Below are 13,629 nucleotides of genomic sequence, written 5' to 3'. Positions count from 1 at the left end.
TTTCTATATTTGTCAAATGCCTGACAAATTTATGGAACAGAATTAGCGTTCAACTTCAATTATGGATTTGTCAGTTTCGTTATCCTTGGAGGGTCAATTGATCTGGCACCACAAAATTATATATACCAGTACCCATGTACACACGAACCACCCAGTAACCGTCGCTAAGTTCAAAATGGCCTCGACCTGACGCTCTAACATTACAGAACGAGACATGTGAACCCTCTGTTTTTTTTCTGTATCCCTAGTAGTTCTGTTTAATTATTTATTGGCGGTACTCTTTCATCGGTTTGCGAAAGAAAAATCTCACCCTTCTTCTCCAGTCAAATATTCTAACAAGCAACAAAAATATACTTTAGTTGGAATTCAGTGCTCAGGGATGACTCTCAGTCGATTGCATCATGTCCCTGTCTAACGATAAAAAACCCTGGCTTAAGAGCTTTACCGCAACCGTTGAACAATGAAATTAAGAAAACACCCTGTTGCCAAATTCGATGTATACCAACGGCGAAAATCACAACTACTGAAAAAAGTTCTAGTTGTATGCCATCGCTATGATAAAAAACGGCCTCTCAAAGTTCCACATTGTATGTTTACACGTCCACACAAAACTTTTTTCCTGTTTAACGCAAATGTAGATGCACACGAAGCGGTTCTTCGTTTCAACTACGCACCGACAAAAGGGTACGAGAAGGATGTCGGAAACAAGACAACACTTCGAGTCGTCAACAATAGGGTGGTCTTTGAATCGAAATTCGTGGAAGAGATGAGCATCACTGGAGAGTACTTGCCTTTAGTTTCGTGGAGAGAGGGGCCTTACAATGCCAACATGTACAAGGTAATAATGAGGACATTAGATGATACAAACCCTGTTGACACGCAAGGCTACGCCTATCACACAGACCAAATTCCATTGATTACAGTCAAACGTGCCAGGTACCGACATCCTCCAGTCTTCTCAGGAAATTTACAGATGAGTATTTTTTGAATAGTTTTTCTTTATAGCTATTGGAATCTAGCTGCTAGCCAGGTTACTAATGGTAAGCCTGATCGTGAGGAGCTGTTGTTATGACAAAGTATGGCGTTATTTTACGGCAGCTTAATACAATTAAAATCAGCATTGTGTCAGCGTAAAGGTAAACATAAAATTCACGTAACGACAGACTTTAAGGGTAAGAGCATTCTACCAAACATATGACCGAAAATATAGGTCAAATGTGAAGATAACATTCAAAACTATGATGTTTAAAATTTGGGATTCTGTAACACTGAACCCAACGGAAAACCATGATCACTACCGTAACGACTGATGAGTTACTGTAATAATCGGGAATAGAGGAAATTTGCAATTTTCTGTAGTGTATTTTAAAAAGGGTATTTTAAAAGGTGCGGTTTGAATTTTGTTGCTGATCATTGGCATTTGTAATTCAATATACGGATATCAAAACTCGCTATCCTGAAAATCGTTGTACAGTGGTTCTGTTGAGATGTACTGTAGATCGCCACTGTTCTCTTCAGTAGAGGGGACGAAATAAAAACAATGTTCGCGAACGATAACACGTATCGGTCGCAATACACACAAGTTTTGTAGTTGTTAAATTGTGCTTGCTCTAACGGCAATGGCCAAAATGAAAGCAAACAACGATATTTTGACTAGTGCTGAAGTATAACTGACGTTCTCTAAGCTATGTGAAAACAAAAACGCAATGCGTACGCCTGGCTGTAAGTAGTTACGGTCACAGTGAAAATGTGATTCGTATTTCAACATGTTAAAATGCGGTTTATATCACTACTCTCTAAAGAATGGGGTATGGAAATACAGGCATGACGTATATGGTAATAGTTATTACAATTGATGGAGTTTGTGCTTCATATTACATCAGTGAAATGTGCAAAATACCGCGAATCAAATTAAAATACTCAAAACATAATATTGAATGCTATAATATGACCCTTTACCCCGAAATAACACCATAGTTTTCATGACAATGACCACAAATATTTAACATGATTGCAGACAAACTGATTCCTATAGCTTAATAAAAGAGCTTTCCGAAAATATTCGTCTATTAAGGCTTCCGGAAGGCAGGATGGTTCGGTACATGGATCCTCTCTGTCGCTCTGTCTTTATCTCTTGTCCCTCTATCTGTCTTTCTTTCCCTCTTACGTATTCTCTCTTGACCTTTTGTAAAAGTCGTGTTTTGCATTGCAGCCATGTTACACATTTGCATACTTAAGATAGTAGACTGTAACTGCCATTTTTGAATCTATTCTTCATACAATACTTTCATCTTGATCAGTTGTAATAAGGTTGGGGTTAGGTTTGGTTAAACGCCGACAAGAAGTCTATGCATGATTAATCTCCCTTCATGACATATATCTATACCTCTTGTGTTCTAATGTCAGTGGTACAGAGACGGAAAATCGGTCTTTTGTCAATACGTCAAGTGGTACTACAAGTATCCTTTCCTGCCGATTCACATGCTGCGACTTGAAACCATATGGAAACTGTGGGATGTTGTGCAAGAATTCACAACTGAAGAATTGAACGCAATTCCCCTGTCATCTGGTTCTGTAGGTACGTGCTGACAGCGAGAAACTCCGACAGACAGACATACAAGCCTAGACATACCGGTACTTAACTAGTTGGACAGAGAAATAATATTTGTACAGTAAACACCGCCGCGCCCCTGCTATCGACTTCAACCCTTTTACATCACAACCAGACAGTCTTGCTACCTTTCTGACATGCGTTGATGAGAACGGAACGTGACAACTCTATTAATGACATATTTAGCATATACATGTACGGAAGACTTTTAAAAACGACGATATTAGTATTCGTGAATCGGTACGGTGGTCATATGAAATACAAAGTAATGTGTTTAGGGAGCCTGGAGAGGGGGAGGGAGGGGAAAGACAGACAGAGACAGGCAGTCAGGCAGAGATATACCATGTCACTGATTTTACAAACACTGGAACGAATATTAAATGCTCATAGAATTCATAATACGGCGACTGCGAATGCATTGCTGTAAGTGTCAGTTTTCAACACAGTCTCCCCTTCAACGTTAATTTTAACAGAGTATTTTCTCTTTGAAGGCATCTTTCTGATGATGAGTATATGTGAGACAGTCGACGTCTATGGGTTTGTGTCAAGGAAGGACGAAAGCTACTGCTACTACTACAAGGACTGCCCTGAGGGGATCACGCTGAGAGAGAAAAACCACCCGATCGACGCCGAGAGGAATCTGCTCGGGAGGTTACACCAGGGAGATGAAAAGGACATTGTTGAGAAGCACAAAGTCACCGTGAAGGGCTACTCGGTGTACAAATGCAAGAAATAATATTTTACCATGAAATAAAACGCAGTTGGCATTTCTTCCACTGTTGTACTTTACACGGCCTTTGAATTAAAATAACGCACCCCGATAAGGATGCGTCGACAAGTGCATTTCGCTGGTTGTTGGCAAAATCAGGCATGATATTTTTACAAGTTTCTATGTATACCGCCTGTATAATTGTCATAGCTTAATGATCCGATATTTACATTTGAATTTCAATCAACGAATTATTGTCAAAAAGAAGGTTGGCATTTTCTCGATGGATTGTGTAGCTTCTCCGCATTTTGCCGCTTCACATAATTGCAACATGATTTGTAAAGCGTTGGGGATAAGGCTCCGCGGCCATGATATGTTTACTTATTAAGCATTGTCACCGATGCGGCACAAATGGTGCCCTTTTTGCAACCGTTGAGTAGCAAATTCCTGGCCGTCCAGGCGCTGTATGCAAATCGCGACATTTTGACATTCGCGAGTATTTTTGTGAATCTGTGAGATAACCAAAGTACACGAGATAACCAAAGTACACAACACGCCATCATTATTCACTGGAATGTAATGCATATTTAATCAACACTTACGGCAACACTAAAATTGTAACGGGTAGCAACAGTCTGAAGTTTGCAATGCAAGAAAGATAGAACAGTGTGACATTGTGCGTATTTAAAAATTTAAATTTCGATATAGTTGTATGGATTACAGTGTAACTGGGGCACAAATGAATTTCATAATTGTCCTTGGTAAGTTTTTATATCTTCTGCGACCAGAGCGTAACTTAACGGATAGGTTGACATTGGGTTAAGCTTGCAAACATCGGCAGTGCGAATATTGTAAAATTTCTTGAGCTAAAGAACAAAATCAGCATGCAAGGTAATCAGACAGGTCGGGATGGGTCCTCTAGCATGGCAAGGTTGTACACATTGTCACGCTTTTCAAACTCCTTTTTCGCCTCAAGTAAGATTTTTCACAGGGAAAATGTCGATAAAAGTAATTCCTGACCAATGCTTTTGACTCTGACATCACGTTTGACCCCGAATAAGCACAATGTCATTGCCAAATGTATTGAAGAACTTGTACTTGAACATTACCTGTCATGCTAAAACCTCCAGATATTGACTTTCTCAAATATTACCTGTCAATATAAATTTCATGATATCTCAACATATGACTTATGGATAGTCTAGTACTAGAGGGGCGTAACTCACTTTTTCAAAAAACTGAGTTAGAAGAGAATAAAGGTTTTAAAAATCTCTAACTCTAAAATTCAATTTGTTTGTAATTAAATGGTTTTGTTGGTGGTAAAAAGTGACGTTATGTATAAAATATCATAAATAAATGTTATCATTATAAAATTATTTTTAATTGAATTTATTTTTAAATGTGGAGTTACTCCTGTCTTGCACTAGCATTTTGAGCAAAGAAGGAAGTACGTCATGAGTTACGGCCTCTTATAGGGCGTAACTTATCATATCTTAATTCCTTTATGCACAGGTCAATTTTCTGTTTTTGATGAAATATTCACGAATAGCATCCTGATTATAAGATAATTTTACATTTTGATGTTTCTGCATTTTGGCCGTGCAAAATAGGCGTAAGTATGTAGTTAGGCCCTTAGTACACTGACTTTCTCGTGCTAAAGGGGCGTAACTCAAGTTACGTCCCTATGGCAACATGAGTTATAATGACTTTTTACTCAAATTTTCACAAAAGAGGCATTTCACATTACTGAACAAATTCAATTTAGACCAAAACACTGGTTACGACTCTCTTGCACTGGGCCATTGATATGTATGATTCAGAGTTTCGCGTGAGCTTCACATGACTAAAGTAGGCAAAGCTTGATAAAATAAAAGGCATTGCAGGTCAAATATTCACTTCTGTTGCCATCGAAATAAGGGGTAGTGTTTCCAGGACCAGAGTGGCCTTACAAATAATTCACGCCCATATCCCTCAAAAGACGATGAATGTACGGTTTGTGTATTTATTTATCGCTGACGGCGTCAAGCTAATACAAATAAGTCTCTGAACATCGAAGACATAGGATAGTGTTAAAACGAGTATTTCCAAGCAGTTTAAATAAGGATTGGTGCATAGATGCAAAACGTGTCTGCGCTATAGGTAACGGTAATTGGAAAAGTTGGAGGTGTAAACTGTCTAAGAGTTTTGCCTTCATGTAAAATTCCTGTAACTGGTAAATGACACGTCCTTACATTAAAATAGTTTATTTCCCTGTTTGAGACTTTAAGACAAGTTCGAACACGCTTATTTTGATGTAAGAGAATTGACCACCGGCTCTGTCCGTTCATCTGTATTGGGGCATATTCATGACTTTTTTAATCTTCATTTAAATACATACTTCAAAAACAAATATTTGCATTAAAGATCAAGTTAAGTTTCCAAATACCACCTCAATTATATTTATAATAGGAATGTTAAATTTCGTCGGATAATTGTACATTTCAGAGTAAAATCTGTATTTAGTTCTGCAAGTAAGCTCGTATTTTAGTAGACCACCGATTGATTTTTCTCCCCATTTGCCGATATTTGTGACATTCCATTTACCGATCTGTATAAGAAAATTAACAAATTTTCATCATCTTGAGAAAAATTCTTCAGACAACAGTAAAGTACAATGTCGTTTTCTTTTATATACATTGGCGTTTTCCAAGTTTACTAAGGATACACTCCATATTGTTCCAGGCAACTTTAGCAAGTTGCTACAGTAAAAATCTGTGTTCGAGGGTATTTATCTCCTTACAAACTTTACAATCAATTGACGTTCTTTTTTTTGTTCAGAAGTATACAAATGTGTTACACGGAGTAATCCGTGACAGAAATTTCAAACTAAATTCTACTAATTTCAACTCTTTTGTTGGTGATTTTGTTAGACACCAACATGGATTGAGGTTGAAATCCTCAAATGAAACCTTTATTCTGTGACACCATTTTTTGACAGATTTTGAAAGACAGTGTGGTCTATAGCTGTGATATCGCATCGGTACTTGTGGCGTGTATCGAACGCGATCGGGTCATTGAGGTCATCGCCACAGTCCCGATGACCTCAATGACCCGATCGCGTTCGATACACGCCACAAGTACCGCTGCGATATCACAGCTATGTGGTCTAGGGTTAGACCTTACTGCTGTATTATCTTACTTAAACGATATACAATTGTGGTGTGATTCAAACAAACTGACAATAAATAGGAGTAAGACAAATTTTATTATATTTAGAGGCCGACGTAAGAAACTGAATGTCTCGGGTTCTGTTCACATTCATGCATCCATGACGAGCAAATCAGAGAGGTTGATGTTGCCCCTTTTGTGGGTATTTTGTTGGATAAGCATCTCTCTTGTCTGAACATATTGATAAGATAAATAAGATTATTCGGAAGAAATGTGGAATTTTGTACAGACTCAGATCCATTTTATCTTTACACATTTTGTTACTTTTGTACAATGCATTTATGCTTCCCCACATCAGCTACGGCCTAGAAGTCTTGGGAAGTACGTACTCTACACGCTTAAACTGTATCTTAGCAGCCCAGAAAATGATTGTTCGCACGATGATGTTCAAATCAACTACAGACCACTCAGCTCCTTGTTTCACTCAACTTAATATTCTCGATGTTTTTAAACTCCATAAATTCCTTCGCGGTGCCTTCGTTCACAGCTTGATTCACAAGCATTCACCACATACATTATCAGATTACTTCAGTGTCAGTTGTCATGACTATAATACTAAAAATTGTCAACTTCAAAACCTACGTCCATATCATGCAATCATTATGACAAATTCAGGCCAGTTTGCTGTTTCTTTTTCTGGAGCAAGAGTTTGGAATGACATACCTTTCCATATAAAGTCCACAAACTCTCTACATAACTTCAAACACACTTTTAGACAATATTTGATCAATCAGTAACAGATTTCACTTTTGCCATGTAGTAGTTTAGTGATCTTCTACGATATTGTAATTATTTCAGCATTTTTCTTTTATTTACTTAAATAACTATTTGTTATTGTTATCATGAGCCCCCTTTGCTAACTGCTTTTTTCAGACAAGCTACCATGACGGGGTTTGGGCTAGACTAGCTGTAAGCTATTCCCGACTCCCATTTACCCTCTACTTTGTTATGTTCTCCCTCTCAAGTTCATGTGTCATGTAGTAAACTTTTTTTTCAAATCGGGTAATAAACCAATTATTATTATAACTTATTGATGAAAGTTTGTATGATGATGATCACAAATAAAGTACAACTTTTCTCGGCGATTGATATTCTAAACTTCAAATTTTCGATTTTATTTTGCTGGCAAGCTTTTAGATGGACTCACTTTGGAGCATGAGGAGAAATTGATGTTTTCGCCATCTTTATTTCTTCATAGCCATTATTGTATCCGAAAATCGAAACTTTAATTTCTCTCATGGAGCTAAGACAAAACCACGACCGATTTGAATGTAAATTCTGGTCGTTTGCTCTTCTAGTGTACCATCTTACCATTCAGTTTTACTTTTATTTTCAAAGAACGCTGCGTAAAGTTTAAACATTTCAGTTTCTGACGGAATGTACCTGAATATAATACTAAGATGGCACAGTGCATGATGAAAACCATAGTAACAAAATTATCGTGTAAAAAAGTTCATGCTGTGCTTCTAAATAAGTACGACAGGGGTACTCATCGTCTGTCGAAAATGTGGTGTAACCAGTAGGAAAAGAACCTGGTCTCTGTCACGTCTTTAACAGTCTTCCAGCAAAGTTATATGTCGATCTTTGACAATTGGCTCTGTCCGTACCTCTGCATCGGCGCACATTCATAACTTAAAGGAGAAAGTAATTTTCACTTAATCAGTATTGTTATAAATAAAGTGGAAATCGTATAGGCGATGGATACTTGAAACTTCAAATTTTGCCTTTATTTTATTTGTATGCTTCTTAAATGGACTCACCTTGACATATGTGGAGAAATTGACGTTTCCACCGTCTTATTTTTGCCATAGGCAATTACTTGACCCCAAATCGAAAACTGAATTCCTTTATGGAGCTACGGTAGGAGTAACGACCGTTTTGGATGCAAATTTCGGGTGATTTGCTCTTCTGGTACAAAAATATACCACATCACCACTTATTTTATTTTTTTTAATTCAACAGACAGCTTGTGCAGAAAATATAAATATGTCAGTTTCTTTGCGAGCGGTACCTGGATGTACACTAATGGCACAATGTATGATACAATTTGTAGAATAGGAAATGTCATTGCTACCACAGAAACCATTCTCACATCTTCATTTGTACTAATGGGGCCTCTCTACGCCCTTTCTGCTATCCTCCTCAGCCCATGACAAGGACCAAGGGTGGGAGAATGGTGGAAAGCGACTAGTCCACTCCCCTGGGCTCCAATGCCTTGACCTTTTCCCTTTGGAGGGAGCAGGTTTATGGAGGTATTTTTGCCCTCTAGGCCGAATCATTTATGCACGTTTCTAGACCTTCCGATTCTGACATAGAAACCACTCTCATTACTTTAGATTAACTTTTAAAACACCTACATACCAACCTTGTGTGTCCCGATCCTTTGAACTTTTTCATCGGGTGAGGAAGGAAGGAAGGAAGGGTAGGGGAATAGAGGGAGGGGACAGGCCACTCCCCTGAGACCCTTGCCCTTGGTCTTTTCGATAGGGTGGGTAAGGGAGTGAATGGCAGGACCATCCTACCCGGGGCCTGGTTCCTTGTTCATTTCTATTAACCATCTTGCGGTAATAGGTTGCCCAAAGTGCACCAATTTGGAGAGGAAAACACCTGCCAGTGACTGAACTTGAATTCTACTGAGCTTGGTGGCTAAAGATGCATGACAGAGATTTATAAATTTCACAGACAAAAATAACGAAAGATCGTGAATGAAGCCTTCCTATTTGTGTGGTAAGAGATGGCAAACCAGTTCTCATTCTGTGGGGGTGTGTTTAGAAAAATGAGGTGTCAAAAGTAAGCCACCAAGAGTAGAGGGCTCTCAGAAGAAAGCAGGGGGTATTGAAAAAAGATTACCCCTGGCCATGAGAGGTATTGTGGTAAATAGGAAATCTTTAGAGAGAACTGCGACTAATGGATACTTCCCAGAGAGAACTTCCCAGCAGTTATTGAACAAACATTTAGTGAGTGACAGCAAAGGGATTACCCACTAATCAGGATGGCCCTTCAGCAGCCTGTGCTTGTGAAGAGGAGATTCAGGGAGATGGCCTTGCATTCACTACCATACGTCATGCGGTTCAAATCTATCAATGGAGTTGACAGATGGATGTTGCCGAAAGGCACCCTCTTGGAGCAGACTCCTGCGCTTTCTTTGACGTTGTACGACCCCAGATCATCCAGAGACACACTGAAGAGGTATTGGACCGAGGGCCTGAAGTTCAAGTTGGTGCTGAGGTTCCACCTTAGCCTACACAATCCAGATGGCGTCCCAGAGTACTCATAGTCCGTCTGCCATCACAGGCAAGAGGCACCCCTCAGGCTGGAAGGATAAACAGGACTCCAGGCAGGGTGATCCTCTCTGTCTTAGAGTAGCTAGAAAGATGATGCATAGGGATTCAGGCGGGGTGGATGCAACGGTCAGCTTTCTCTTGTTGGACATCACTCGGTTCCAGCCATTGAAAAGGTGGCTTCTACATGCTTTTACTAGCAGCTCTCCGAAATAAGAAGGCGGTTATCACCATCACAAACACAGACAACAACCGCTCTGCTGGACTATTTGCTCTGTCCTCTTCCCCACAAAGCACAAACCTCAAAGGCACTCAATCTGCCTCACCAAAACAACCTGTATCCAACCTTCAGTGGGGTCGATGCCTTGAGTAAAGTTGAGAAATAGGGAAGTCTGGCCTTAGATGTCTGTAGCTTGGACAAAGGTATCATTGTCCTCCACATCAGCGTGCAGCCTGCGGGAATGCCCAAGATCAATATGATGTTGATCGAGGTGACTGGGAAATTCCAATACACCTTGCTAAAAGCCCTAAACCAGTTGTTGAATGACCAGTCAAAGTACAGGCACAGCAAACGCTTCTGTAAAGGCTACCTTCATGGCTACACTAGGCAAGACCTGCCAGAGGCTCATAAGTCTTAGTGCCGGGGCATCTGGCAGATGACCCTGAGGGTTGAGATGCTGGAAGAGGAAAAAGCAAGCTCACCATTCAAAACTACCACAAGCACTCCATACCACTTCATGATCTACACCAACTTTGATTCCAAGATTGAGGTCCCTGAGCATGACCGAAGGAACAGTAACACTCAGACGACTCCACAGTACGAGCCATGTAGCTATTGGTATTTGGTTGTGGTGTCCAACCGCGATGCTCAGACAAACTACTCTATGGAGTACAGAGGCCCAACCCGGCAGAGCATTTTCTCAGAGCTGTCCAAGAATAGGAGCACCAGACTAATTCATTCCTGCCCTCCTGACTTGCGGATGTCCGCAAAGGACTGGCAGGCCCACTGCTCTGCAACAACCTGCCACATATGCCAGAAGCCCCTCATCTGAGACTCTATCATTGCCACTGTCACATCATGGGGCAGTACCACAGTGTGGTCAACATTACTTTCAATCTCAAGCTGTGACTGAGCCAAAAAAACTATGAGCATATCGGTCGTCTTCCACAACCTACATGCCTATGACATCTATCTCCTGTATCTTAAAAATAATACTTGCATCTATTTATCTAATATATTTATATTCAACAGAAACCTGTCTGGTTATATTGTATTATATGTTGTATCACGTAGTTTAATCATTAGGTAACACGAGTTTTTTACATAATTATTGAAGCATTTATATCCAAAGTTCCGTTCTTCATACATTATGACAAAGTGCGAATAGTCAATGAAACGAGATTTCAAAAAATGTGCTTTCCATAACAATTGAACAATGGATTTAGATTAAGTTGGTTGTAATGCAGGAATTTCGGCAGAAAATTCTTGCATTGGAATAAAATTCTGCTTCTTTCATATTTACACCGCATTTCCGGCCTATGATTAATTGTAACTGGAAGAATACGATGCACCTGATGATTTTCCTGTCGACAGGTCACCTTATCCAATGTTAATTTTGTTTCACAGAAAACGCCTTATCCAATGTTTAATGACTTAATAATTTTGTGAAAGAGTAACGCAAAAAGCCAATCTTCGAGGACTCGACGTCTATGTATATGTGTGTAGACTTCTACTGACACCTTTGGACTGAAAAAGGGACTTTTTGCGAATAAAGGCTTGTCATTCACCACATTGTAAAGAAAGACCCGTATTTTAAATCCAAATAGGAGAACAAATTGCGGCATATGTGCACTTTTCTTACTGTTATTATCCAATCAAATGATTCGCAGGATTGTCAGAGACACTGCATTGATTATTCTAAAAGAGGGAGTTTTCAGAACATTATGGTTCGATATGGTAGCTATAACGATTTTCGATGATAAAGGTGTCACTTTGGCGAGAAGACCAATGAATGTATACAAATCTCTTGCTATTGAAAACTGTCTGAAAATGTACACAGCTGCGTTTCCTGCACGCACGGGGAGACTTACAACTTTTTTTATTTAACTAAGATCATTTGATTCAGTAGGGATATACTAAAGCATACAACATACTGAAACATAAAGGACAAAGGCTGTTCAATATAATGTAACCTAACAGACCGAACTCTCCCTGAAAGCAATGCCTTTTAAGGAAATTCCACACAAATGTAGCCTATCAACTAGTCTCTCAAGGCGAAGAGTTTAAACAACTCTGAGATGTTCTGTTACTGTCACAGATATGATTCAGCGTTTCCCATTCGCCTCACGACATCAAAATTGACAAAGTGATATTTGACTATCTATATTTTAAATCAGGCATTTTATTTTCAGGAAAGTACTCATTAAGGCATTGGCTTTCTTAAGTGTTTTCGCCAACGTTCATCCCAAGACGTTTGTCTGTATACCTTAATCGCTGAAAACAGTGCGCTCTCGTCAAGGCACTCCAGCCACTTGAGTGGCAGTCAACAGATTTTCCACGTCCATGCGCTCGTAAAACTCTTCGTCCACATTCAGATAACTGTCGGAGCTGTCTAAAGATTTAGGGAATTTCCCAAACACGTCGGTTGCAGCCGTAAACCCTGAGACGATCAACCCAAGACATATTTGAGCAACGCCTGGAGCACACACCATACCGTATACATCACGCCACTTCTTCTGGGAGCTATTTGGTAACACGTACCCTGGAATGTTGTTTTTGTTACCTTAAGGCTTGCTAAGACATCATTGCTGAGTTATTCTTTTTCAAGTCTTTTCGACGTAAAGTACACAAGCAGACTACAGTAGGATGTGTTTGATATTCATATTCTCAGTTTGCATTGCATTAGTGATAGCCTGATCATACAACCAATATGGTGGCGTCCATCACTATTCAACCTTCTCTGCTGCTTTTACAACACAGAGGCACACTGTAGAGTTCACTAAGCACTCGTACACGCATACTCGGTATCACACATCGCTCACAAACAATGAATACATCCATCAACTGGGCAAAAGACAATTCTGTTCATAGCAGAGCTGTCAAGCCGGAGTAAAAAATTATAAAATTCTCGATCGGATTCAAATGTACAACGTACGATAACCAGCCACCTAGCAAGGACATCATAGTCAAAACAGGGCGGTTCAATCCCAACCCTAAAATGAGTGGTTTAATAGCTGAGCTATGTAGTTAAAACGTTGCTGACTGCCATCACTCCACACTCTATAAGGTTGCTGCAACACTGCAACATACATACTCGCTATCACACACTGCACACAAACCTTATCATGAATACATCACTTAACTGGGTAAAATAAATCCTTAGGAGACAATTCAGTCCACCAGCAGAGCTATCAGGTAGGGGTTAAGAATTTAGTAATTTCTGGTCAAACTATCAATGTACGATGACCTAGTCACCAAGCGGAGACATCACAATCAGTGTTTCAATTATCGAGCTTATACCACTCCAGGCCATGTGACCTATTGTTCACGCCATCCATTTATCCCTGAAAACACGACTGACACCTATTGTTCTTATGCAAAATAAGTAATCAGTCATATGTAAATAAGTAATCACCACACTTTAATGAAAGAAAATCATTATCATATCAATAAAAGTGTAGTGATTACTTATTTAAATATGAAAAAAAGTATGACTGATTACTAATTTGCAAGAGAGCAATAGGTAAAGTCGAGATGTCTAAAGCATTCACACACATTCAAAACAAAATGAAGACAATTCGTTCAACTGATATGTTATAGC

General features: G+C 39.4%; 1 protein-coding gene across 1 annotated transcript; it reads left to right on the top strand.

Moving 5' to 3' along the window:
- The first annotated feature begins 460 nt into the window (after nt 1-460).
- On the top strand, nt 461-5,433 carry LOC139136262 (beta-galactoside alpha-2,6-sialyltransferase 2-like). Its single transcript, XM_070703989.1, has 3 exons — nt 461-838; nt 2,407-2,578; nt 3,103-5,433. Exons 1-3 carry the CDS (start codon nt 461-463, stop codon nt 3,345-3,347), a joined length of 795 nt encoding a protein of 264 aa, XP_070560090.1. The 3' UTR covers nt 3,348-5,433.
- The last annotated feature ends 8,196 nt before the right edge of the window (nt 5,434-13,629 follow it).

The sequence above is a fragment of the Ptychodera flava genome, chromosome 7, assembly GCF_041260155.1.
Source record: "Ptychodera flava strain L36383 chromosome 7, AS_Pfla_20210202, whole genome shotgun sequence".
NCBI lineage: Eukaryota > Metazoa > Hemichordata > Enteropneusta > Ptychoderidae > Ptychodera > Ptychodera flava.
The sequence above is the reverse complement of the archived record's forward strand: the minus strand, read 5'-3'. Positions and strand labels throughout refer to the sequence as shown.